Source organism: Amblyraja radiata, chromosome 2 (assembly GCF_010909765.2).
Source record: "Amblyraja radiata isolate CabotCenter1 chromosome 2, sAmbRad1.1.pri, whole genome shotgun sequence".
NCBI classification, from domain to species: Eukaryota; Metazoa; Chordata; class Chondrichthyes; order Rajiformes; family Rajidae; genus Amblyraja; species Amblyraja radiata.
In genome coordinates this window covers 17,091,848-17,117,415 of record NC_045957.1, presented here as the reverse complement: position 1 = coordinate 17,117,415, position 25,568 = coordinate 17,091,848, and the positions used below count along the sequence as shown (strand labels likewise).

The following is a 25,568-nucleotide window of genomic DNA, read 5'->3' as shown; positions in this document are numbered from 1 at the left end:
TTTATTCTCATTGATGCTTATAGGTTGAGGACCCTGGATATTACGTTAATGCAGTGGTCACTTAAAAAAATACACTGACAGACATATTTCACTCGTGTTTGGGTTACCCATGAGCTAATGGGTTACTGGACATCCCATCCCTTTCATAACAAAATTGTAAACTTAAGGGCCTATCCCACTTGGGCGTCATTTGTGCGTCACGCAGGTTCGCGCGCGAAGATCTTGTGAATCCCAAAATCCTGGGGCGCCGCGCGCGACGGCGCGTCACTGCCTACACCACCACGTCTCACCACGCGCCATGCGCGCTTAATGCATGCCATGTGCGACGCACGCGTGACACGTAAATGATGTCGCGTCGTGCGGCGTAAATGATGTCGTGGAAATGATGCTCAAATAACACCCAAGTGGGACAGGGCCTTTACTTTTCAGTATTTAGAATTGCACAACAGACCTGAAATGATCCATCACTGAGCAATGTAATATTACAGTACCCATCTGTACCACTTCCTATGGTTCCAATATTCCAAACATTTGAGTTAATGTACATAGTTCTGCCACATATCATCACAGTTAAGTACAAATGTTCTAATTTTCTTTACCTTCTTGGTAGAGGGTGGCACAATGAATTTAAAAGGCTGATACTTCTTGTTGTAATTAATGTTAAAAATGCCACCGGTGAAAAGCCGCAATAGGTGAAAGGGATGCAGTATTGAATTGTAGCCTAGAAAACAAAAAATATATACATTGTGTCAAAGTATATAGAATTTCAGTTATTTATAGCTAGAATAAATAATGTAATATTGCTAAGAAGATTTACTAATAATTTATTGTATTTATAACTGCATGTCTGATTAAAATTTGTATTTCCCTTCGAGCAATTCCCTGACTTGAATATATTTATTTAGCAGTATATCAGGGGTCTCACGTATCCATTAGTTATTGTGACGAAAACAGCCGTTTATATTATTTTTGCAGATTTTAATTACTAATGCAGATTTTTGATTTTCCTCAACAGCACAATTTTAACACTGGCCATATTAGCAGTGAATATGTTTGAGGTATTTCATTCAGCAACATCATAAGGAGCCAAAACACAACTGTTAAATATGGGCAATCAAAAAGGGGTATTTTAACTTGATGAATAATGATCATCAAATACAAACTTCCATTTCACCATATTTTATAATCAGCATTAATAATGACATTACATTTTTTGAGATACAGAGATTTCATGTGTAACATGGACAACAATGTCCTCATAGTTTATCTAGAATGGTAGACAAAATGTACAAAAGTGGATGTGATTAATAGTTGAAATACAGCAGGAATATATGCATCTTGTGCCTATTAAATTAACTTTAATTGAACCAACTGTCAGGCGTTAAGTATAATGGATAGCCAATACTCATGAACATAATCACCTTTAATGGTCAAAAGACAAAGCTTTTTACCTTTAAAGTATTATAAATAATTAATGAGATCATTTGGGAAATAAAAACTTAAAATACAGAAAATTCATTATGAATTCTAAAAACAGGTGAATAGATTACCTGTCTTTCCATTACTCATATAGAACATAGAACAGTACAGCATCGGAACAGGCCCTATGACCTACAACGCCGAGGCTGAACACGAAGGCTTAAACTAATCTCCTCTGCCTGCAAGTGATTCATATCTCAAATTATTTCCATTGATTTCAAGTAGTTAAAATGCAAATCAGCAATGGCAGACTAAATAAAGCTCTTACTGTCAAGATTTAATCCATGTTTTTCACTTAGCGTTGGTTAATAACAACAGGGCCATACATAGTATTACACACCCAACAACGAGTGAAGCAAGTGAAACTAGAGGAAGGGAGGGCAGAAAAAGAGCAAAACCACAGTTCGGTCTTGATTTGACACGTGAAAATGTATCCTTTTTTTTATTAGCAATTATTTCAATCCAGAAAATGGTATGAATAATTTTCATGTTTTCAAGTATAAAGTTGTTGCTTCTTTGTTGTTCATTTACAGGACGATGGACTTGCAAACCTTGGCTGCGTGTATAGTTCATTAACTTCTAGTGGTAATGGCGGGGAGATGACTTATTGAATAGCTGCTACATTGTGGTGGAGTTTCTTTCACAATGCTGTCCGGTTAAGAGTTCAAACATTTGACCCAACAATGATATTTTCCCAAGTCTGAATGGAGTGTAATTTGGTTTGTGTTTGCTGCCAGTGGAGCTCCCTCTCATTTGTTTCTAGGTGGGGAAGCTTTTTGGGTGAGAAGAAAAATCAAAAACCCCAGAGGTACTGGAAATCTGCAAACAAAATCGAAAATGCTAGAAGCACTCAGTAATACCTGTGGAAAGATAAACAGAATTAATATTTCAGGTCAAAGATCCTTGTTTTCTTTCCACAGATCCTACCTAAATTTCTGAGGGCTTTCAGCATGTTCTTTATGACCAGTTTAGCAGGTGCTGGCAAAAACTTGACGAGTTGTTGCAGTGCATTTTGTAGACAGTGCACCCAGCTGGTGAAGGTAAGCTGGTAATAGATGGCATGAAAGCTCAGTGCTAGGGTCTCAGTGGAGGGCTGATTTATTTTGCATAGTGTTTGACTTCTAGAATGTTCCTGCAGCTGCATTTGTTCTTGCGGGTGGATGTACTCCATCATACTTAAGACATGACTTGTCGATAGTGAGAAAGAACACTTTCAGGAGGTGAGTAACTGAACACCTACTGTAATTCCCAACTTGCTCTTATAGGGATACCATGGCTGATCCTATTATCAATTCTGGATGATGACGGTAGCCATGGGGAGGAGAGACTCAATGACGTCAATGCCATTGAATACCAATGAAAGGTCAGACTCTCTTGTTTAAGCTGCTCGTTGGGTGGCAACATATTACAGGCCGTGTCTAAATATTGGTGCAACATGCAAGAAAGTTCAGCTTACTTAACTGAGAAGCTGAGAATGGAAATCAATATTATAATATCTCCATGCCTTTCCTTGTGATGAAATGACAGCTATTGATGAATATGCTTAGATGACGGTGTTAAAACATAGTGACCCACTGTGGTTGAGAAGATTGACCAATGGGAACCACACCCAACATTGTCACTGGGTTTGACCTAAACTATTTCCCCAATTTTCACTGATTTCAGGTTTACCATGGCTCATTAGTGCCACATTTTGGTGCTCGACATCAAAGATTAGCAATCTCACCTTAATTTAGTTATTTTGTTTGTATTCAATACAAATCTGTGATAAAGTCCTATTAACGTATGATGAGCGTTTGATTGCTCTGGGCCTGGACTCGATGGTGTTTAGATGACTGGGGACCTCATTGAAACTTTCTGAATAGTCAATGCCTTGGATAGAGTGGATGTGGAAAGGTGTTTCCACTAGTGGAAGAGTCTAGGACCAGAGGGTACAGCATCAGAATCAAAGAATGTATCTTTAGAAAGGAGATGAGGAAGAATTTCTTTAGAGCGTGGTGAATCTGTGGAATTCCTTGCCACAGACTGCTGTGGAGGCATAGTGTTTGGATATTTTTAAAGCGGAGATTCATAGGTTCTTGATTAATAAAGGTGTCAAAGGTTATAGGGAGAAGGCAGGAGGAGGGTTGAGAGAGAAAGATAAATCAGACATAATTGAATGGCAGAGTAGACTCAATGGGCCGAATGGCCGAATGCTGCTCATATAACCTCCAATCCATTGTGCTATAATTTTGTTTCATAACCTCTAAACTCTTTTCAAAGTCATTGCTTACCCATTCCAAAATTCCTACCTTATTTTCTAGGCTTGACTTGACTGTGTCAGTAAATGTTGCCATTTTTATTGATATTGCAATGCAAGAAGTATTATCTATGCTAAGTACTTTTAAAAGGCAGTACGTGTATGTATTTAAGTAAGAGTAACTGGAAATGCTTGCCAGACAAGGCGACAAAACAATCTGTTTTCCATAGACAAAGATAATGGGTTCCTATTTTGTTATAAAAATCTTTAAGAAAAATTATGGTGTTGCAGTGACAGCAATGAATGTGTTTCATTTCAACGTTCATGAGGAATATATTACCATCCCTGTCTTTTTATATATTCATTATTTTATTGCCTAAGATATTGCAAATATCAAGAGACTGCAAACTGTGCTCAATCAGAGGAAACTCACCATTCTGTCTGCCTAGAGTCATACAGGGCCAAAATGGTCCTTTGTCTCACCATGGCCACACCGACCATCAGATACTTCTTTATATTCATCGAATTTATCAACAGTTGGTTCATAGCCTATTATGTCTTGGCAATTCAAGTGCTTGTTCAGATACTTCTTATATGTTGTGCAAGTACCTGCCTCCACCGTCTTCTCAGGCGTAAGACAAGCTCAATATGTTTTACGCACGCTTTGATAGGGAGAACACTGATATGCCTTCCCGAGCCCCCATTCGCTGTGATGGTATTTCAGTCACAATAACAGGGGCCGACGTCAGAAGATCCTTCAGGGGGGGGGGGGGGGTGAACCCTCGGAAAGCACCTGGCCTGATGGTATACCTGGCCGTGTTCTAAAAACCTCTGTGGACCAACTGGCTGGAGGTTTTACGGATATTTTCAACCTCTCACTTCTGAGGTCTGAGGTTCCCACCTGCTTTAAAAGGGCATCAATAATACCGGTGCCCAAGAGAGTAAGGTGACGTGCCTCAATGACTATCGACCTGTGGCACTAACGTCTGTGGTGATGAAGTGCTTTGAGAGGTTGATCATGGAGCAAATCAACTCCTACCTCGTCAAGAACCTGGACCCACTGCAGTTCGCTTATCGCCACAACAGATCAACGGTGGATGCGATCTCACTGGCTCCCCACTCCGCTCTGGACCACTTGGACAACAGGAACTCATATGTCAGGCTGTTATTCATTGACTACAGCTCAGCATTTAACACCATAATCCCCTCCAAGCAGGTTACCAAACTCTCAGATCTGGGTCTCTGCGAATCCCTCTGCAATTGGATCCTCGACTTCCTCATCCACAGACCACAGTCTGTCTGTATTGATGGAAATGTGTCATCCTTGATAACAATCAGCACGGGAGCACCTCAAGGGTGCTGTACTCACTCTATACTCATGACTGTGTAGCTGGACATAGTGCGAACTCCATCATCAAGTTCGCCGATGACACCACTGTTGTGAGACAAATAGAAACATAGAAATTAGGTGCAGGAGTAGGCCATTCGGCCCTTGGAGCCTGCACCGCCATTCAATATGATCATGGCTGCCTTCTCTCCATAGCCTCTGATCCCCTTAGCCACAAGGGCCACATCTAACTCCCTCTTAAATATAGCCAATGAACTGGCCTCAACTACCCTCTGTGGCAGAGAGTTCCAGAGATTCACCATTCTGTGTGAAAAAAGTTTTTCTCATCTCGGTTTTAAAGGATTTCCCCCTTATCCTTAAGCTGTGACCCCTTGTCCTGGACTTCCCCAACATCGGGAACAATCTTCCTGCATCTAGCCTGTCCAACCCCTTAACAATTTTGTAAGTTTCTATAAGATCCCCTCTCAATCTCCTAAATTCTAGAGAGTATAAACCAAGTCTATCCAGTCTTTCTTCATAAGACAGTCCTGACATCCCAGGAATCAGTCTGGTGAACCTTCTCTGCACTCCCTCTATGGCAATAATGTCCTTCCTCAGATTTGGAGACCAAAACTGTACGCAATACTCCAGGTGTGGTCTCACCAAGACCCTGTACAACTGCAGTAGAACCTCCCTGCTCCTATACTCAAATCCTTTTGCTATGAAAGCTAACATACCATTCGCTTTCTTCACTGCCTGCTGCACCTGCATGCCTACTTTCAATGACTGGTGTACCATGACACCCAGGTCTCGCTGCATCTCCCCTTTTCCTAATCGGCCACCATTTAGATAATAGTCTGCTTTCCTGTTTTTGCCACCAAAATGGAAAACCTCACATTTATCCACATTATACTGCATCTGCCAAACATTTGCCCACTCACCCAGCCTATCCAAGTCACCTTGCAGTCTCCTCACAGCTAACACTGCCCCCAGCTTAGTATCATCCGCAAACTTGGAGATATTGCCTTCAATTCCCTCATCCAGATCATTAATATATATTGTAAATAGCTGGGGTCCCAGCACTGAGCCTTGCGGTACCCCACTAGTCACTGCCCGCCATTGTGAAAAGGACCCGTTTACTCCTACTCTTTGCTTCCTGTTTGCCAGTCAGTCCTCTATCCACATCAATACTGAACCCCCAATGCCGCGTGCTTTAAGTTTGTATACTAATCTCTTATGTGGGACCTTGTCGAAAGCCTTCTGGAAGTCTAGATACACCACATCCACTGGTTCTCCCCTATCCACGCTACTAGTTACATCCTCGAAAAATTCTATAAGATTCGTCAGACATGATTTACCTTTCGTAAATCCATGCTGACTTTGTCCAATGATTTCACCACTTTCCAAATGTGCTGCTACCCATCTTTAATAACTGACTCTAGCAGTTTCCCCACTACCGATGTTAGACTAAATGGTCTGTAATTCCCTGTTTTCTCTCTCCCTCCCTTCTTAAAAAGTGGGGTTACGTTTGCTACCCGCCAATCCTCAGGAACTACTCCAGAATCTAAAGAGTTTTGAAAGATTATTACTAATGCATCCACTATTTCTGGAGTATTCCTTAAGTACTCTGGGATTCAGCCTATCTGGCCCTGGGGATTTATCGGCCTTTAATCCATTCAATTTACCCAACACCACTTCCCGACTAACCTGGATTTCACTCAATTCCTCCAACTCCTGAAGACGGAACCAAAGTCCGCCATATCCTTGTTCCCCATGATCAACTCACCTGTTTCTGACTACAAGGGACCTTCATTTGTTTTAACTAATCTCTTTCTTTTCACATATCTATAAAAACGTTTGCAGTCAGTTTTTATGTTCCCTGCCAGTTTTCTTTCATAATCTATTTTTCCTTTCCTAATTAAGCCCTTTGTCCTCCTCTGCTGGTCTCTGAATTTCTCTCAGTCCTCTGGTATGCTGCTTTTTCTGGCTAATTTGTACGCATCATCCTTCGCTTTGATACTATCCCTGATTTCCCTTGTTATCCACGGATGCACTACCTTCCCCGATTTATTATTTTGCCAAACTGGGATGAACAATTTTTGTAGTTCATCCATGCAGTCTTTAAATGTCTTCCATTGCATATCCACCGTCAGCCCTTTTAGAATTAATTGCCAGTCAATCTTGGCCAATTCACGTCTCATACCCTCAAAGTTACCTTTCTTTAAGTTCAGAACCATTGTTTCTGAATTAACATTGTCACTCTCCATCCTAATGAAGAACTCAACCATATTATGGTCACTCTTGCCCAAGGGGGCACGTACAACAAGACTGCTAACTAACCCTTCCTCATTACTCAATACCCAGTCTAAAATAGCCTGCTCTCTCGTTGGTTCCTCTACATGTTGATTTAGATAACTATCCCGCATACATTCCAAGAAATCCACTTCCTCAGCACCCCTGCCAATTTGATTCACCCAATCTATATGTAGATTGAAGTCTACTCGAAAGAGGGAGCACATTACGCCAATTTTGGCCTCCCTTCACTGGCTCCCAGTGCACTTTCGAGTTCATTTTAAAATTATTTTATTTGTTTTCAAATCGTTGAATGGGCTCGCCCCGCCTTACCTCCCTGAGCTGCTCCACCTATATGCTCCTGCCCGGTGCCTCAGGTCAGCTGATCAGCTGCTCCTTGAGGTACCAAGGTCTAAGCGGAAGCTCAGAGGGGATAGAGCCTTTTCTGTTGCTGCTCCGGCACTCTGGAACACCTTGCCGTTGCACATCAGACAGGCCCCCTCACTGTCCATCTTCAAATCCTCCCTAAAAACTCATTTTTATTCTCTGGCTTTCGACACTGGCTGAGACATTGCTCCTGTTCTTAGTGCTTTTAATGTCTTTTAATTTTTACTGTTTTTTAGTCCTTCGTTTTACGGTTTTTAATGGTTTGTAATAACTTTTTGTCCATGAGTTCTCATGTACAGCACTTTGTGGCAACTGCGGTTGTTTAAAGTGCTTCATAAATAAAGTTATTATTATTATTATTATTATAAGTCACCCATTATAACTGTTTTGCCTTTGTTGCACGCATTTCTAATTTCCTGTTTGATACCATCTCCAACTTCACTACTACTGTTAGGTGGCCTGTACACAACACCCACCCGCGTTTTCTGCCCCTTAGTGTTTCGCAGCTCTACCCATACCGATTGCACATCCTCCAAACTAATGTCCTTCCTTTCCATTGCGTTAATCTCCTCTCTAACCAGCAACGCTACCCCACCTCCTTTTCCTTTCTCTCTATCCCTCCTGAATATTGAATATCCCTGGATGTTCAGCTCCCAGCCTTGGTCACCCTGGAGCCATGTCTCCGTGATCCCAACTATATTATAATCATTAATGGCTATCTGCACGTTCAACTCATCCACCTTATTACGAATACTCCTTGCATTGAGTCACAAAGCCTTCAGGCTTGTTTTTACAACGCTCTTACCCCTTATACAATTATGTTGAAAAGTGGCCCTTTTTGATTTTTGCCCTGGTTTTGTCTGCCTGCCACTTTTACTTTTCACCTTGCTACCTATTGCTTCTACCCTCATTTTACACCCCCCTGCCTCTCTGCTCTTGTACCCATCCCCCTGCCACATTAGTTTAAATCCTCCCTGACAGCTCTCCCCCAAGGACATTGGTTCCATTCCAGCCTAGGTTTCTGATGGTGACCGTCAGAATATAGAAGTGAGATCAATCGATTGACCAAATGGTGCCAGCACAATAACCTGGCTCTCAACTCCAGCAAAACCAAGGAACTGATTGTGGACTTTGGAAGGGGTAGGATAGGAACCCACAATCCCGTTTATATCCTGTTTATGGAAAGGATCAAGAACTTCAAATTCCTGGGCGTGCATATTTCCGAAGATCCTTCCTAGTCCCAGCACACTGATGCAATTATAAAGAAAGCACATCAGTGCCTCTACTTCCCGAGAAGATTACGGAGAGTCGGTATGTCAAAGAGGACTCGAACTTTTACAGGTGCACAGTAGAGAGCATGCTGACTGGTTACATCGTGGGTTGGTCCAGCACTTGAGCGTCCAGGAGCGGAAAAGAATGCAGAAAGTTGTGACCACTGCCCAGTCCATCATCGGCTCTGACCTCTCCACCATCGAAGGGATCTATTGCAATCGCTGCCTCAAAAAGGCAGGCAACAAGGACCCACACCATCCTGGCCACACACTCTTCTTTCCGCTGCCATCAGGTAGGAGGTACAGGAGCCTGAAATCTGGCACATCCAGGTTCAGGAACAGCTTCTTCCCCACAGCCATCAGGCTATTAAACTCACCATCAAACAAACTCTGAACTATAATCAGCCTATGTCGGCCAGGATGCGAAGCCGCTGAGAAAGCCACTAGGTGGCTTTGGATTAAGAGGGCTGATCTGTGGGCAGTTGCTGCTGGGACGCAAGTCGGGGCCTGACCAACCCCGGCTGGTCGCCTGGGCGAGGGTGTTTGATGTTGTGAGACCTAAAACACCCAATGACCCCAGGTCACATCACTGAGGATGCGTCCCAGCGCATCTAGAAGATGTATCTTTCACACAGCCTATTGCACTTTATCTGTTTATTTATGTGTATATATATGGTCTATGCTATATAGACACACTGAACTGTTGTGTATTTATGCTTACAATACTCGGTTGTGCTGCAGCAAGCAAGAATGTCATTGTCCTATCTGGGCAATCATGACAATAAACTCTTGACTTGACTTAATTATTCCAGATTACACCCACTCTCTGGGTGATGAGGTTATAACCATATAACAATTACAGCACGGAAACAGGCCATCTCCGCCCTTCATGTCCGTGCCGAACACTTACTCTCACCTAGTCCCATCTACCTGCACTCAGACCATAACCCTCCATTCCTTTCCCGTCCATATACCTATCCAATTTATTTTGAAATGATAAAATCGAACCTGCCTCCACCACTTCCACTGGAAGTTCATTCCACACAGCTACCACTGTCTGAGTAAAGAAGTTCCCCCTCATGTTACCCCTAAACTTGTGTCCCTTAATTCTCAAATCATGTCCTCTTGTTTGAACCTTCCCTACTCTCAATGGAAAAAGCTTATCCACGTCAACTCTGTCTATCCCTCTCATAATTTTAAAGACCTCTATCAAGTCCCCCTTAACCTTCTGCGCTCCAAAGAATAAAGACCTATCTTGTTCAACCTTTCTCTGTAACTTAGGTGCTGAAACCCAGGCAACTTTCTAGTAAATCTCCTCTGTACTCTCTCTATTTTGTTGACATCTTTCCTATAATTTGGCAACCAAAATTGTACACCATACTCCAGAATTGGCCTCACAAATGCCTTGTACAATTTTAACATTACATCCCAACTTCTATACTCAATGCTCTGATTTATGAAGGCCAGCACACCAAAAGCTTTCTTTACCATCCTATCTACATGAGATTCCACCTTCAGGGAACTATGCACAGTTATTCCTAGATCCCTCTGTTCAACTGCATTCCTCAATTCGCTACCATTTACCATGTACGTCTATTTTGATTTGTCCTGCCAAGATGTAGTACCTCACACTTATCAGCATTAAACTCCATCTGCCATCTTTCAGCCCACTCTTCCAACTGGCCTAAATCTCTCTGTAGACTTTGAAAATCTACTTCATTATCCACAACACCGCCTATTTTAGTATCATCTGCATACTTACTAATCCAATTTACCACACCATCATCCAGATCATTGATGTATATGGCAAACAACAGTGGACCCAACACAGATCCCTGAGGCACCCCACTAGTCACCGGCCTCCAACCTGACAAACAGCCATCCACCATTACTCCCTGATATCTCAGCCACTGTTGAATTCATCTTGCTACTCCACCATTAATACCCAACAATTGAACCTTCCTAACCAACCTTCCATGTGGAACATTGTCAAAGGCCTTACTGAAGTCCATATAGACAACATCTACCGCTTTACCCTCATCAATTTTCCTAGTAACCTCTTCAAAAAATTCAAGAAGATTAGTCAAACATGACCTTCCAGGCACAAATCCATGTTGACTGTTCCTAATCAGACCCTGTTTATCCAGAAGATTATATATATTATCTCTAAGTATCCTTTCCATTAATCTACCCACCACTGAAGTCAAGCTAACAGGTCTCTAATTGCTAGGTTTACTCTTAGAATCCTTTCTAAACAATGGAACAACATGCGCAGTACGGCAATCCTCCGGCACCATTCCCGTTTCTAATGATATTTGAAATATTTCTGTCATAGCCCCTGCTATTTCTACACTAACTTCCCTCAATGTCCTAGGGAATATCCAGTTCTGACCTTCTCCAGATCTCCTGAAAACCTCTTACTCTGCATTTAAAATGCCCTCTGTTCGTGAACACCACTGTCATGAGGACTCTACACTATGCCTCTTATAATTTATGTGTTTGCGCTTATGTGAAATGGCAATAAAAGATATTATTATTATTATTTTGGGCATCTCTAATAGGCATCCCAACAGTGTCCTCTGCTCCAAAGAAACCAACCCCAGCCTGTCCAGTCCCTCCTCTTGACTGAAATCTTCCAGTTAACATCTCCTCTGAACTCTCTCCATTGCAATCATATTGTGGCAACTAAAACTACACCCAGTCTTCTAGCTGTGACCTAAGCAATGTTCTACACTATTGTATCAACACCTGTTTCTCTGATATCCTATTCCCTGGCTTATGAAGGCAAACATCCCATATGCCTTCTTCAGCACCCTATCTACATGTGCTGCCATTTTCAGGGGTCTTTGCAAGGGTACACCAATTGGTATTTAAACATCCTACCAAATGTTTTTGTTGCATTGTCAATTTAAAATGTCCCCTTCTAAATTCACTTCCATAGCGTGAACTGAATTCGCAGACAAGCAGCTTACTATTTCTGTACTGCATCACCTTTCTGCATGCAGTCACTTTCAAGCCCATATCTGACCTTAAAACTACTCCCCATTCTTATTTTGCTCATTCTTCCTATCATGATGTACTATATGTCAGGCTGCAGCAGACCACAAAATCAATCTAATAGGATATACATCAATCTATACCTGCATATGGATGGTGGATATTTTGAATGAGCTGCCAGGGGAACTGGTAGAGGCAATTATAACATGTGAAAGACATTTGGATGGAGCTATGGATAGGATCAGTTTAGATGGATATGGAAACACAGGCAAATGGGAGTAGCTCAGATAAGCAACTTAGTCAGTATGGCAAGTTGGGCCGAAGGGCTGGTTCCTATACTGCTCAAGGTACTGATATCTATAGTTTGATCCAATTTCTTGACCTTTTGTGAGATCAAGGCCATTTACCAGTAACAAAATACATTTTGCTTGTTGTTTCCTTGACATAGTTGAAAGCACTTCCATTATCAGCAAGCAGTGCCATATGTTCATATTAATGAATAAAAAATCAGTAGGATTTGGACAAAATTTCAAAATACAGATTCTTAATAATTGACATGTGCCAGTCGCATACAAGTAAAACAGAGTGACATTGCATTACAAAGCAATCATTTGTTACAATTACCAATGAATTTAAAACCAAATGGACAAAAATGCTGGAGAAACTCATTTTTGTCTACCTTCGATTTTTCCAGCATCTGCAGTTCTTTCTTAAACAAGCTACATGGATAATGTCACTTTAAATTTGCCTGATTGAAATTTCTAATATACTATTTCAATTGGCCATTTTTCTCTCTTTCCTATTCTCACAGTATGGTGACCAAGCATGACCAATGCATTATTTTGGCTTCCAACACATTATTCGATCTTTCAATACATGAGATGCCTCCTGTTAAATACTTCATTCTTTCCTACATATGCTGATTCCTTTACAAAGTATAATAAAATAAGAATGAACATTTTTGGTATTATTTGCTTTATCCCGAGTAACAAATACATTAAACATAAATGAAATGCAGTTGTTTCCTACCTGCTATTATCTGGCCTGCTATAGTGAAACGAAGGTTTAGTGATGGCTTCCAGGGCATGGCCCATGGCACGGTCTTCATTGTGAATGTGCACTTTCTAGCATTAAGCATGGGTAGAAGTGGTGAGACATCTGTTAACCAATGGCCAATTCGTCTGTAATTATAAGGTTGAAGATGAGTGTAACCTTTATGGCAAAGGGAAAATAAGTGGGCGAAAAAATAAGAAATAGCTACTCACCTTTATATAAGGATTGAAGATGTCAATATATAACTCTCTGACCCACACTTGGTGAAATTATGGATGAATGAGAATAAATCTGAGAAACGTCTAAAATAATTCCCAGCATGTATTTGCAGCATATTATCAGATGGATAATTTACAACTTGAATATTCTAGATGTGGCTTTCTAATCTAACAACCCCTCCGTCACCAACCTCTCCCTCCAACTCCATCTTTCACCCAACTTGCTAACTGATCAATACCTATAAACCAGGAATATTCACTTCAGAGTCATTATTACCATCACCAATGTTTGTATCATCTACAAACTCTATTCATATCTGTGTTATTAATGCACATGTCTAACAGCAAAGTTATTTGCCCATAAATTGGGACAAAGCTAATTTTGATGGCATTGAAAAGAACTTGCAAAGGTTGGTTGGGAGAGGCTGTTTGCAGGAAAGGGATATCTGGCAAGAGGGAGGATTTTACAAGTGAGATGGAGTGAGTTCTGGACCAGTACGTTCCTGTGCAAGTGAAGGGCAAGGTTAAGGGAATCCTGGATGACAACAGATGTTGAAGTTCTGGTCATAAAAATGGCATAAGCATATGTCAGGTAGAGGATGCCAGGATCAAGCTAATTCCTTGCAAAGTACAAGGCAAGCAATGAGGGAAATCATGAGGGCAAAAAGAGGACATGAGATAGGTTTGGCAGATCATTGCACTCCCCCATCTTTTCTGTCATTTTGACCAGCTTCTCAGTTCTGACAAAGGCTCTATAACTTGAAACAAGAACCAATTTCTCTTTCCACAGAAGCTGCTTGAATGGTTGAGTTCTTCCAGCATTTCCATCTATGTACTGTATAGAATGTTTGTCAATACTTCAAAGTTTCAAATGTAATAAAAACAGATAGCGCTGGTCCTATCCAATGTTTATAGATAAAAATGGAATTGGTGGAACAAGCTCTACTTTAAATGAATACATCTGGGTAGCACTGTTGTGCAGTGATAGAGTTGTTGGCTTACAGCGCTTACAGCCGGGTTCGATCCAGACTACAGGTGCTGGACGGAGTTTGTACGTTCTCCCCGTGACCTGCGTGGGTTTTCTCCAAGATCTTCGGTTTCCTCCCACACTCCAAAGACGTTCAGGTTTGTTGGTTAATTGGCTTGGTAAATGTAAAAATTGTCCCTAGTGTGTGGTGGATCGTGTTACTGTGCGGGGATCGCAGGTCGGCGCAGAACTAAAACTAAAACTAAAACTAAAAACAGAAGGAAGCAACATTGCAGATTTCCCTCCTCTCAATCAACAACCCTTCACCTGGATTCACCTATGGCTTATAGACACGAAATGCTGGAGTAAATCAGCAGGTCAGGCAGCACTTCTGGATAGAAGGAATGTGACGTTTCTGGTCAAGACCCTTCTTCACCTATCATAGATACATAGATACATAGAAAATAGGTGCAGGAGTAGGCCATTCGGCCCTTCGAGCCTGCACCGCCATTCAATATGATCATGGCTGATCATCCAACTCAGTATCCCGTACCTGCCTTCTCTCCATACCCCCTGATCCCTTTAGCTACAAGGGCCACATCTAACTCCCTCTTAAATATAGCCAATGAACTGGCCTCTATCGCTTGCCAGCTCTTGCTCCACCCCTCCCCTGCACCACTTTAGGTTTAGTTTTATTATTATCACATGTATCGAGGTACAGTAAAAAGCTTTTGTTTGCATGCTATCCAATTAAGTCAGATAATACTCCAATCAAGCCAAACACAATTACAAAAAGTAGAGTGAGGAGAAAGATTCCAGAGTGCAGAATATAGTTTTACGTTAGACTTTAGAGATAGTGTGGAAACAGGCCCTTTGGCCCTCCGAGTCCGCGCCAACCAGAAATCACCCCACACACCTGCATTATCCTACACACAAAATTTACAATTTACAGAAGCCAATTAACCTACAAACCTATACGCATTTGGAATATGGGAGGGAACCGCAGCACCTGGAGAAAACCCACACGTCACAGAGAGAACATTCAACTTCCATACAGACAGCATCTGTGGTCAGGATTGAACCTGGGTCTGTGGCACTGTGGGGCAGCAACTCAACCGCTGCTCCCACTGTGCCGCCCACAACATTGTAGTGTAATTGTTCCAGTGAAAAAGCCAATGGGGCGCTGATCTGTGCGCGGCTGCCCTGTGCGCGGCTGCCCAGCCAGCAGCTGTCCGTCTTTTCATCTTTTAAAAACATTTTTAGTTAGTTAAAGTGTTTTTGTTTCTGGAGTTCTAGACTTTTTTATGTGGGGGGTGGGGGGGGGGGGGGGGGGGGGGGGGGGGGAGGGGGAAACTACCTTTCAGGGTCCCTACCTGGTCGGAGAGGCAGCTTTTCTCCGGGCTGCAGTTTCGACCCGTCCTCGCGGCCTACCAGCGGGCCTGGAGCGGCGTTTCCTGTCGGGGACCGCCCAGAACCACGGCTTCGGCAGCGGCACAGCGCTGGAGCGCTATCGTGGAGCGTGCGATGCCTTGTCCGGGTCGCCAAGCTGGAGCTCCGGTGAGCTGAGACTGCCGGGAACAACATCGCGGAGCTGCGGGTCTGAGGAGCGGCCAGCTGCGGGCGGCGGCGCCGAACTGTACACCGGGAGCCTGGGATCTCGCGACGAGATCGCCAGTAGTGGAGCTCCAACCGGCGCGGCCTTGTTGGCTTTGGAAGCCGCGGCCTCCAGTACGGAAGCGGCCGTTCCAGGTGTCCCAAGCCGCTGTGAGGATTCTCCCGACGCCGGAGCACCATCACCCGGCGAGAACGGCCAGGAACATCGGGCCTCCGTAGAGGCAACTATGGAGGCCTCAATTGGCTCGACTATGGGTGAACAGGGGTTGGGGACTGGACTTTGTGCCTTCCCTCATGGTGGGAGCCATTGTGGGGGGATGTTCTTTATGTTTAAATCTCTTATTAATGTTATGTCTGTATTCTTTCTTTATGTGCTGCATTGGCAAGAAGCATTTCACTACACCTAGGTGTATGTGACCAATAAATAACCTTTGAACCTTTGAACCTTTGAAGTAGGTTGGAAATTTGGGACCGTACCATGTCCAATGAAAGGACCGTCTGAAATCTGATAATAGAGGGAAAGAAGCTGTTTGCTCTTTCAAGCTTCTATACCTTTTGCCTGACGGGAGCAGAAAGAAGCACTGACCCGAGTGGGAACCATCCCTGATTATATCGACTGCTTTCCCGAGACAGCATGGAGTGTAGATGGAACCATTAATGGGGAGTCTGGTTTGTGTGATGGATCCGGCTACATCCACAAATCTGCAATTTCTTGCAGCCTTGATCAAAGCTATTCCCAACCAAGTTGTGACGCAATCCAACAATATGCTTACCACAGTGCATCTGTAGATGTGTACGAGTCGTGGAGAAAAACTAAACTTCCTCACTCTCCTGAGGAAGATGTTGGTGTGTTTTATTGGCTGTCGCTTCAATGCGTTTGATCCACGACAGAAAAACGATGTGTGGGTAACATTTACACCAAGAAACTTGAAGCTTTATATTGGCCATCACCCCTGTACCTTATCAGTCTACGTGAAGGGTTTCAATCCAAAATGTCAACTGTCCTTTTCCCTCCAGCAATGCTACCAAATTCACCGAGTTCCTGCAGCAGCTTATTTTTGGCTCCAGATTTCAGCATCTGCAGATTCTTGTGTCCCCTCCTCTCTATACTTTAAATTTATTGATTAATTACTTCCCTATTTGGAACCTCCCTGTTAGTTCAATTTGTCCTTCTTGCTTCAGGAATAAATTATCCTTCCATCTAAATATACAAAAAGCCCATTTGTAATCCCAAAGAGCCCTGCAATGGTTTCATGAAAAAATAATTGATAGATTCATTCTGTTTCAGACATCTTCAAAACTGTCAGATTTTAAATGTCATATTCCAAAAACTCAGTTTCCTTGGAAACAAATTGCATTAAATTTGCTAATCTGCTTTTATTTTGGCTTGCAAAGTAATACGTTTTGGTCAGCCTGCTATAGGAAGGATGTTGTTAAGCCTCCAGCAATTTCTTTTTGGCAAAGTTATCGATTTGGATATGATAACATTTTTGTTCAAATAAATTAAGTTTAGTTTAGTTTTTTAGTTTAGAGATGCAGCGCGGAAACAGGCCCTTTCACCGGGTCCACGCCGACTAGCGATCCCTGCACATTAACACTATTCTATACCCACTAGGGACGATTTTTACATTTACCAAGCCAATTAACCTACAAACCTGTGTATCTTTGGAGTGTGGGAGGAAACCGAACATCTTGGAGAAAACCCACGCAGATCACAGGGAGAACGTACAAACTCCATACAGACAGCATCCCTAGTCAGGATCGAACTTGGGTCTCTGGCACTGCATTTGCTGTAAGGCAGCAACTCTACCGTTGCGCCACCGTGCTGCCCTGGTATCAAAGTCATGTACTTGTGCAAACACTGTAGGAGAGTTTTGATCATTCATTATAGTAAAAATAATATAAATGAAAAGTGTATGGTGACAATTCACTAAAATTCTAATCAGGAATGCTAAAAAGTATTAAAAAAGGGCAGATTTTCTCCCCAGTATTAAATGTTTGAAAATCAATTCCCCTTCCCCATCAGGAGAAACATGATAATAAACATTTCTGAATCTTTTTGCACAATTCTGGAAATTTAAGTCATACAGCGTGGAAACAGGCCCTTTGCCCACACCAACCAACATGCCCCATCTACACTACTCTCAATATTTGACAGCTATCTTCACTATTTACAATACCACCCACTTTAGTGTGATCTACAAACTTGCTAATGAATGAATGAATGAATGAATACGTTTATTGGCCAAGTATTCACATGCAAGGAATTTGCCTTGGTGCTCCACCCGCAAGTGACAACGTCATACAGTGACGCCATGTACGACATACAATCACGCCATGTACGTACGTTCTCATCCAAATCACGAATACAGAGGACAAAGAACAATGGGCTCAGTACTAAGCCCCAAGGCACAGGCCTCCATTCCGAAAGACAACCTCCACCTACTTCCTTCCATGAAGCCAAATTTCTATCCAATCAGCTATCTCTCCTTGGACCCCATGCGCTCCAACCTTCTGGAGCAGCCTACCAAGTGGAATCTTGTTGAATGCCTTGCTGAAATCCATTTATATCCAATGTCTACAGCTCTGTCCTCTTCAACCTTTTTGTTCACATCTTCAAAAAACTCAATCAGATTCATTAGACACGACCTCCCATGTACAAAACCATGCTGAATATCCCTAATCAGCCCTTGTCCATCTAAATGCATGTATATTTTATCCCTCAGAATACGCTCAAGTACCTTTCCAACCATAGATGTTAGGCTCACTGGCCTGTAGTTCCCAAGCTTTTCCATGAAGCCCTTCTTGAATAGGGGCATAACATTTACTACTCTCGAGTCTTCTGACACCTCTCCTGTATTTAATGAGAATTCCTAAATTTCAGCCAGGGCACCTGAAATTTCCTCTCTAGCTTCCCACAGTGTCCTCAGAATTATCTGCTCAGACCTGGGAGATTTGTCTACCTTCATATGCTTCAGGATCTACAAAACCTCCTTGACTGTAATACTGACTGCTCCAAAGACATTTCCACTGAATGCCCCAAGTTCCCCAGTTATGTATTTTTCCACAGTAAAAACAGATTCTTGTTGAGGAGATTGCCCATCTCCTGTGGCTCTTCACAGAATTGACTGTTTTGAATCTTGAGGGATTTTCCTTCTTTCTTTTCTATCTTCATTATCTCACTGGTTACCCTTTTTCCCTTTATGCAGCTTTGGCATGACTTGTTCATATAGCTACAATGATTTCTACATCAGTCACAAAATATGACTACATCACTCCCTGGATAAAGCTCCCTTTGGAGCCTTGCGTGGGAAATTAGACCAAATTATATCTGGAGCACTAGTTGTTTGGCACTCCAGGGATACCTATGTCTTCAAAATGCAGCATTGGAAACAACCCTGTAAATTAATTCCCAAGCATCCTTTGTTTGGAACCTTGTGCCCTCACATGCACTATTCCCCAATTTCCTGATCTCACTCCTATTCTAACCCATTTTACCAACTCATAAGGCCAGGGTGCAACCCTCCAAAGTTATTCCCCGCCTCCTTCTCTCCAACTCTGAGCTTGCTCCTGACCAACCAAGGTTCAGTCCCAAGCCCACAGAAGAGGCATAAACCTTTCCCCTCAATCTTGTCATTTGCCTGATTTCTACCCCTCGCTATCTAATTTCTATCTTTTGCCATTTAATTGAGGAGGAAGTATCAATTTAGATAGAGTGTGAGCAAGGGATCCTTGTGTGCCAAATGCTCATTCTATAATTGCCTATTATCTTGATTTATTATCTTAGATTCTCATATTAAGTATTGGTTTACCTGCGGAATGGTGTAATCCATCTGCCCAGTTCAGCGTTACATAATGAACTGTTTTCTTTACAACAGACGTAAAGTTCAATTCTGTGATCCCAATGTGCACACGTTTCATCTGTTGTTCCAGGACATGACAATGAAACATCAAGTTCTAGATGGTTAAATGAAAATATATCTGTGAAAGGCAGAAGGAGATGTTTCAATTTTATTTACCATTTAGATATTTGCAGTACCCACCTCATCAAATGTCATGCAAGATAACTATTCTGGCCTCTTACTATCAATTATCCTTAATTGTATCATGCAATTGCAACCTTTCAGAAGTGGCCACAAGGCTTCTCCTCTTTCTTAATTTTCTATTGTGATTTTGTCAAGTATTCATGTTTATAGCCTTTCCTTTAATGGAGCAGCACATTTCTGAAAAAAACTTCTTGGGTAGGGGAGGAATTTCTGATAGGATGCTGAATCTCCAACTCTACAATTCCATCTACAATTGAGGATGGCAAGGGTATGAACTGTATAATTTGCTATTCTGCTCTACCAGTACTATATTAGAAAATATGATTAGGACAATCCAGTATGAAACAAAGAGCATACTAAAAGTTCTTGTATTCCATCTAGAAAATGTATCCATAATTTGGTCACACTTCCCTGTATTTTTCAGCACCCTGTGTAAAAAAAAAACTGATGTTTATGAACCAGAGCATGATTGGAGACACGAGATTGCTGGAATCTTGAGCAAAACGCAAAAAGTGCTGGGGTAACTCAGTGGGACCGGCAGCATCTGTGGAATTAATGGATCAACAACGATTCGGGTCAGGTGTGAAGTTGCCCTTCTGGCTCCTACTGCCCTTCTGGCTCCTATTAAATCTTTCCCCTCGCACCTTAATCCTATCTGCTCTGTTTTTTTAAATTACCCTAATCTGGGAAAAAGACCCTATCTTTTCTTCTCACGATCTTATAGAACTAACCCCTCATCCTCCTGCGCTTCAAGGAATAAAGTCCCAGCCTGCACACTCTCTTCCTATCGCTCAGTCCCTCAAATGCTGGCAACATCCTTGCAAGTCTTCTCTGCAATCTTTCCATCTTAACAACATCCTTCCTATGGCAGGGTGACCAAATCTGAACATACTGCAAATGCAACGTCACCAACATCTTGTACAACTGTAATATGAGATCCTGACATCTATATTCTATACAGTCTGACAAAGGCCAATGTCATACCTGCCAACATTTGAAAATGAAAAATCTTAGTCTGAGTGCGCAGGTTGATGGAGCGCGAGCGCCGAAGTTTACGGGTGGGGTCCAGGGGCCCGCCTTAGCTCCTGGATGTTAAGGTTTTTTTTTAGTAGTTTGCCGATATCGCGATATATTCAGAGCTGCCAAGTTTTGTCAGAGGATTTCAGTATTCTAGTGCCTGAAAATCAGTATTTTGCTGAGGAAATCAGTATTTTTACGCGGTGCCATTTTGCTGAATTTTGTTTTGTTTTTATGTGCGGTCATACCCATATAAGAGTACAAGAATGCATAACTTGTTTATTGTGTATTTGCAATACAGTTTATTGTGTATTATGTCATAACTGCTTTCTTGCATTTATCCAGATGTTTATCATTGAAAGTCATTTGGTAGCAACGTTTCCCCATGGCCTCGGGAAACATTAATTGTCTGGATGGAAGGAAGGAAGGAATCTCTCTCTCGCTACCCCCCCCCCCCCCTCTCGCTTCTCCCTTCACTCTCTCTCCCCCCCACCTCTCCCTCTCCCCCCTCTCTCTCTCCCCCTCCCTCGTCCTCTCTCTCTCCCCCTCTTTCTCTCCCCTCCTCTCGCTCTCTCTGTCCCTCCCTCTCTCTCCCCTCTCTATCTCTCCCTCCCTCTCTCTCCTCTATCTCTCTCCCCCCTTTCCCTCTGCCCCCTCCCCCCATCTCTCTCTCCCCTCCCTCTCCCCTATCCCTCCTCCCCTCCCTCTCTTCCCCCTATCCCTCCCCCTCCTCCCCTCCCTCTCTTCCCCCTATCCCTCCTCCCCTCCCCCCTCTCCCTCTCCCTTCCCCCTCACACCCTACCCCTTCCCCCTCTCTCTCTCTCCCTTTCCCCTCTCTCTCTCTCCCTCACCCCTCTCTCCCTCGACACACACACACACACACATACACCTGCACCTGAAATGTCTCTTTGCCTGTGTGCGAACAGCAGAGACAAAGTGTTGGGGGCAGCCATCTTCTGCTTCAGTAAGGGAAGCTGGTCAGTGATTGGCCGCAATGAGGGATTTATTGGGATGGCCAATGGGGGATGGCCACAGGACTTACCATCGCCCGCCGGGGGCTTTAACATATCGTGAGCCCCCGTTCGCCTCGACGCTGCCGTTGGACTGCTGGACCGCAGGAGAAGAACAAAGGAAAGAGATAAGACTTTGCCTTCCATCACAGTGAGGAGGTGTTGGAGTTTACTGTGATGGATGTTTATGTAAACTGTGTTAAGTGTGGGTCTTGGGTTTTTTTGTAATGTAATGCCCCTGTCCCACTTAGGAAACCTGAACGGAAACCTCTGGTGACCTTGCGGCCCACCCAAGGTTTCCATGAGGTTCCGGGAGGTTTTGGTCACTCTCCCTAATGGTCAAAAGTGATTTCCTTGTGGTCGTTTACCTTCCTCTTCATCGCGCAGACAGCGCTCCTCCGCTGTCCCTGGCCCCCACCTTCGCGATGTGTGTGTGTGTGTGTGTGTGTGTGTGTGTGTGCGCGTGTGTGTGCGTGTGTGTGCGTGTGTGTGCGTGCGTGTGCGTGTGCGTGTGCGTGCGGTCGGTAGCAAAGATCCTGTAGGATCTTTGGTCGGTAGATGCAGCTCACGCTTCGGTCAAGGCTTTCCAGGCGAGTGACCAAAACCTCTGGCGACTCATGGAAACCTTGGGTGGGGCGCAAGGTCACCAGAGATTTCCGTTCGGGTTTCCTAAGTGGGACGGGGCAGAAGACTGTAGAAAATGCAATTTTGTTCAAACCAAGCTGTTTGAATGACAATAAAAGGCATTCTATTCTATTAAATTCTAATCAAGTCCTGTCTATCCATATGCATACATATTTTATCCCTCAGAATCCTCTGCAGTAACGAGCCTACCACAGATGTTGGGATCACTGGTCTATAGTTCCCCGGTTTTTTTTAAGCCCTTCTCAAAAAGAGGCACAACAATAGCCACCCTCCAGTCTTCTAGCTCCTTGTCTAATGATGATTCATATATCTTCGCCAAGTCACCTGCAATTTATTTTCTATCTTCCCACAGTATCCTTCAATATATCTGAACAAGATGGGAGATATATCTACTTTATCAAATCTAATCTGGAATTAAACAGTAAGCACTAATGAACGTAATCTTGCTTCACTAACATTCCTGCATACGTGTGATTCCACACCCAAAGCAATGTGGTTTGCTGTTAACTAGCCAAGAAAGTCACTGTGCAAAGAATGTTGGGCATTATTTTCTGGTCTTGAGAGCAATTCTCACATCTTCTTGATTGAGTAATAAAATTAGGATAAGGACAGCAGTGTTTTGAACGTTCTCAAATTGACAGAGAGTAGCAAAAGGAAGTCCTCAAAGAATGTGTTGAACAAGTCAATTCAAAGGTTATAAAAGCTTCACTGAAGTTTCAAACAGCAGGAGTGATGTCAAGTGATTGGACACAGGTGATGACTCTGTCAGGTGGGCTGAAACTTGGCTTTGGGTCAAATATTGTGAAAGGCTTTGTAAGACTTCATAGAATTGCCAAAAGGATTTCATCAATGCATTTCAAAGAATAAAACGATTGTGGTGTCTATTTATGATGATTTAAAGAGAAAGGGATCAGTATACTGTATATATTGTGTTGATCAAGACTTAAGACATCAGTGTCTCTCCCAGGACAACATCCTTGAGGCCCTATTTACTCTCACCCAGCTTGGAAGACCATGACATTTGCAAGCCTGGCACAAGGCTCTCGAAGCAGATATTTAATTCTGAGCTCTGACTATGAGGAGATTCCCATGTGGACAGAGATAAAGATTCAAGGATGTGTTCAAAGCTACTTGAAGAAGTGCAATATCTCCACTGACTCTGGCCCGTGACCTCTTAAAATGGAGAAGGAGCATTCGATTGGTATCGGGAATCTTATGACAATGCATTGGGAGTATTTGGAAGCCTGTGTATAAGTGTGGAAGAAGCGTAACACCTCATAGCACACCCACCTGCCTGCCCCAGTAGTCGCCCGTTGCCCCATCTATTGAAGAAGCTGCCATTCCCAAATAGCTCTCATTAGCCGTCTCAGAATTCACAAAATCAATATGAAACTTTATGTGAGTAGTGCCTTTAAAAACAACTTTATTCACCCGATGTTGTTACATATAGCAAATACAGTTAATAGCTTAAGTGGTAGTCTGCCAGATAAAACTATTAATTTTAAAATAACATTTGGATCAAATACTAACACTGCAGAAGACCAGAGAGATATCAATTATGGCAGAATGTTTGAAAATGTAATTATCAGGAAGTTGTTATGATGTGGCATCTCGCCAGAAACACAATGTCCAATTAGTGATATTAGAAATGACAGCTTTTACATTGCGTAAAAGACTGCAAAATGTCAATATTAAATGATCCAAGGGAATTACTCATAGGCTGGTTTTGCTCATCTATAATAAGAATATTATCTGCAAAGCCAATTTATATTTTAATTACCTTGCAAATGACAACTACAATTATTTGAATGAAAACTATTATTTTCCCAGAACAATGTCCTCACCAAAACATAGAGGGAAAAGATAGCAGTAATTTAAAATCTGTTCTAAATCTCCTGCATTTAAATATGTATTTATGCTTTCCAGCAATTATCCTTTAACAATTAAGAAAACTCTGGTTGTCTACCATTGTTTTATAATCTCAAACACTTTTAATGTATTACCTGTAATCAAAGTAAATCTTACAAAAGAGATTAAATTTGCAAATCTTATTAGGCATAAATGCCTCCTATCTGGACATAGTTGTAAATGGATGACATGGATAAGGTGGCAGCAAGGTTACAGAAGCATATTCTGTAATATTGCCATTTGTAATCTCTGCGATCCCATTCATGTTATTGCTTTCACAATTATTTATTAATTAATAATGCTGCTAAATGTCATTTTAAATTAGGCATTACATAATATAATGGTCTCTAACTCACTTAGCTTCTGAGAGAAAATTGTAAATAATTAATTTGATTTTTGTTTGAAAGTAAATAACTGATCCATAATTAACTAGAAAGACATAAGGTACTTCAGACGTTAGAACCCGGAGTCAAAATCAAACTGCTGGTGGAACAATGAGTCATAGAGTTATACAACATAAAAACATCCCTTCAGTCCAAATTGTCCATGCTAACCAAGATGCACTAAGCTAGTCCCATATGCCCACATTTAGACCATATACCGCTAAACCCTTCCAATCCACATGCCTGTCCAAGTGTCCTTTAAATGTTGTCATAGTTTCTGCCTCAACTACCTCTTCGGCAGCTTGTTCCATATAACCACAACTCTGAATGAAGATGTCACCCCTCAGTTTGTATTAAATCATTTCCCTCTCACCGTAAAACCTATGTCCTCTGGTTCTTAATTTCGCTGCCATGAGTAAAAAAAAACCTGTGCATTCACCCTATCTATTCCCCTCATGATTTTTTACACCCCTATAAGATAACCACATGCGCTCCACGGGATAAACCCTTATCCTACCCAGCCCTATCCAAGGGATAAACCCATAGACTACCCAACCAGCTCATCCCCTCAAGTTCTGAGTTAACTGGTATCTGTCTGTGAATGTGTGTGAGGGATTGGTGGTGGTCGGAGGGGCCGTAGGCGCAGAATGGCAGCCACGCTTCCGTCAGTCTGCCCCAGGGCAGCTGTGGCTACAGAAGTAGCTTACCACCACCG

The 25,568-nt window shown here is 42.5% G+C and overlaps 1 protein-coding gene across 1 annotated transcript in view; it reads right to left on the bottom strand.

The window, feature by feature from the left end:
• LOC116986660 overlaps nucleotides 1–25,568 on the bottom strand; it is a 175,121-nt gene that overhangs the window by 62,615 nt on the left and 86,938 nt on the right. The window contains exons 7-9 of the mRNA XM_033042236.1: nucleotides 19,657–19,825; nucleotides 13,022–13,173; nucleotides 600–721 (exon numbers count right to left, since the gene is read on the bottom strand). Of these exons, the coding sequence (XP_032898127.1) occupies nucleotides 600–721; nucleotides 13,022–13,173; nucleotides 19,657–19,825 (443 nt within the window). The remainder of the gene's footprint in view (nucleotides 1–599; nucleotides 722–13,021; nucleotides 13,174–19,656; nucleotides 19,826–25,568) is intronic.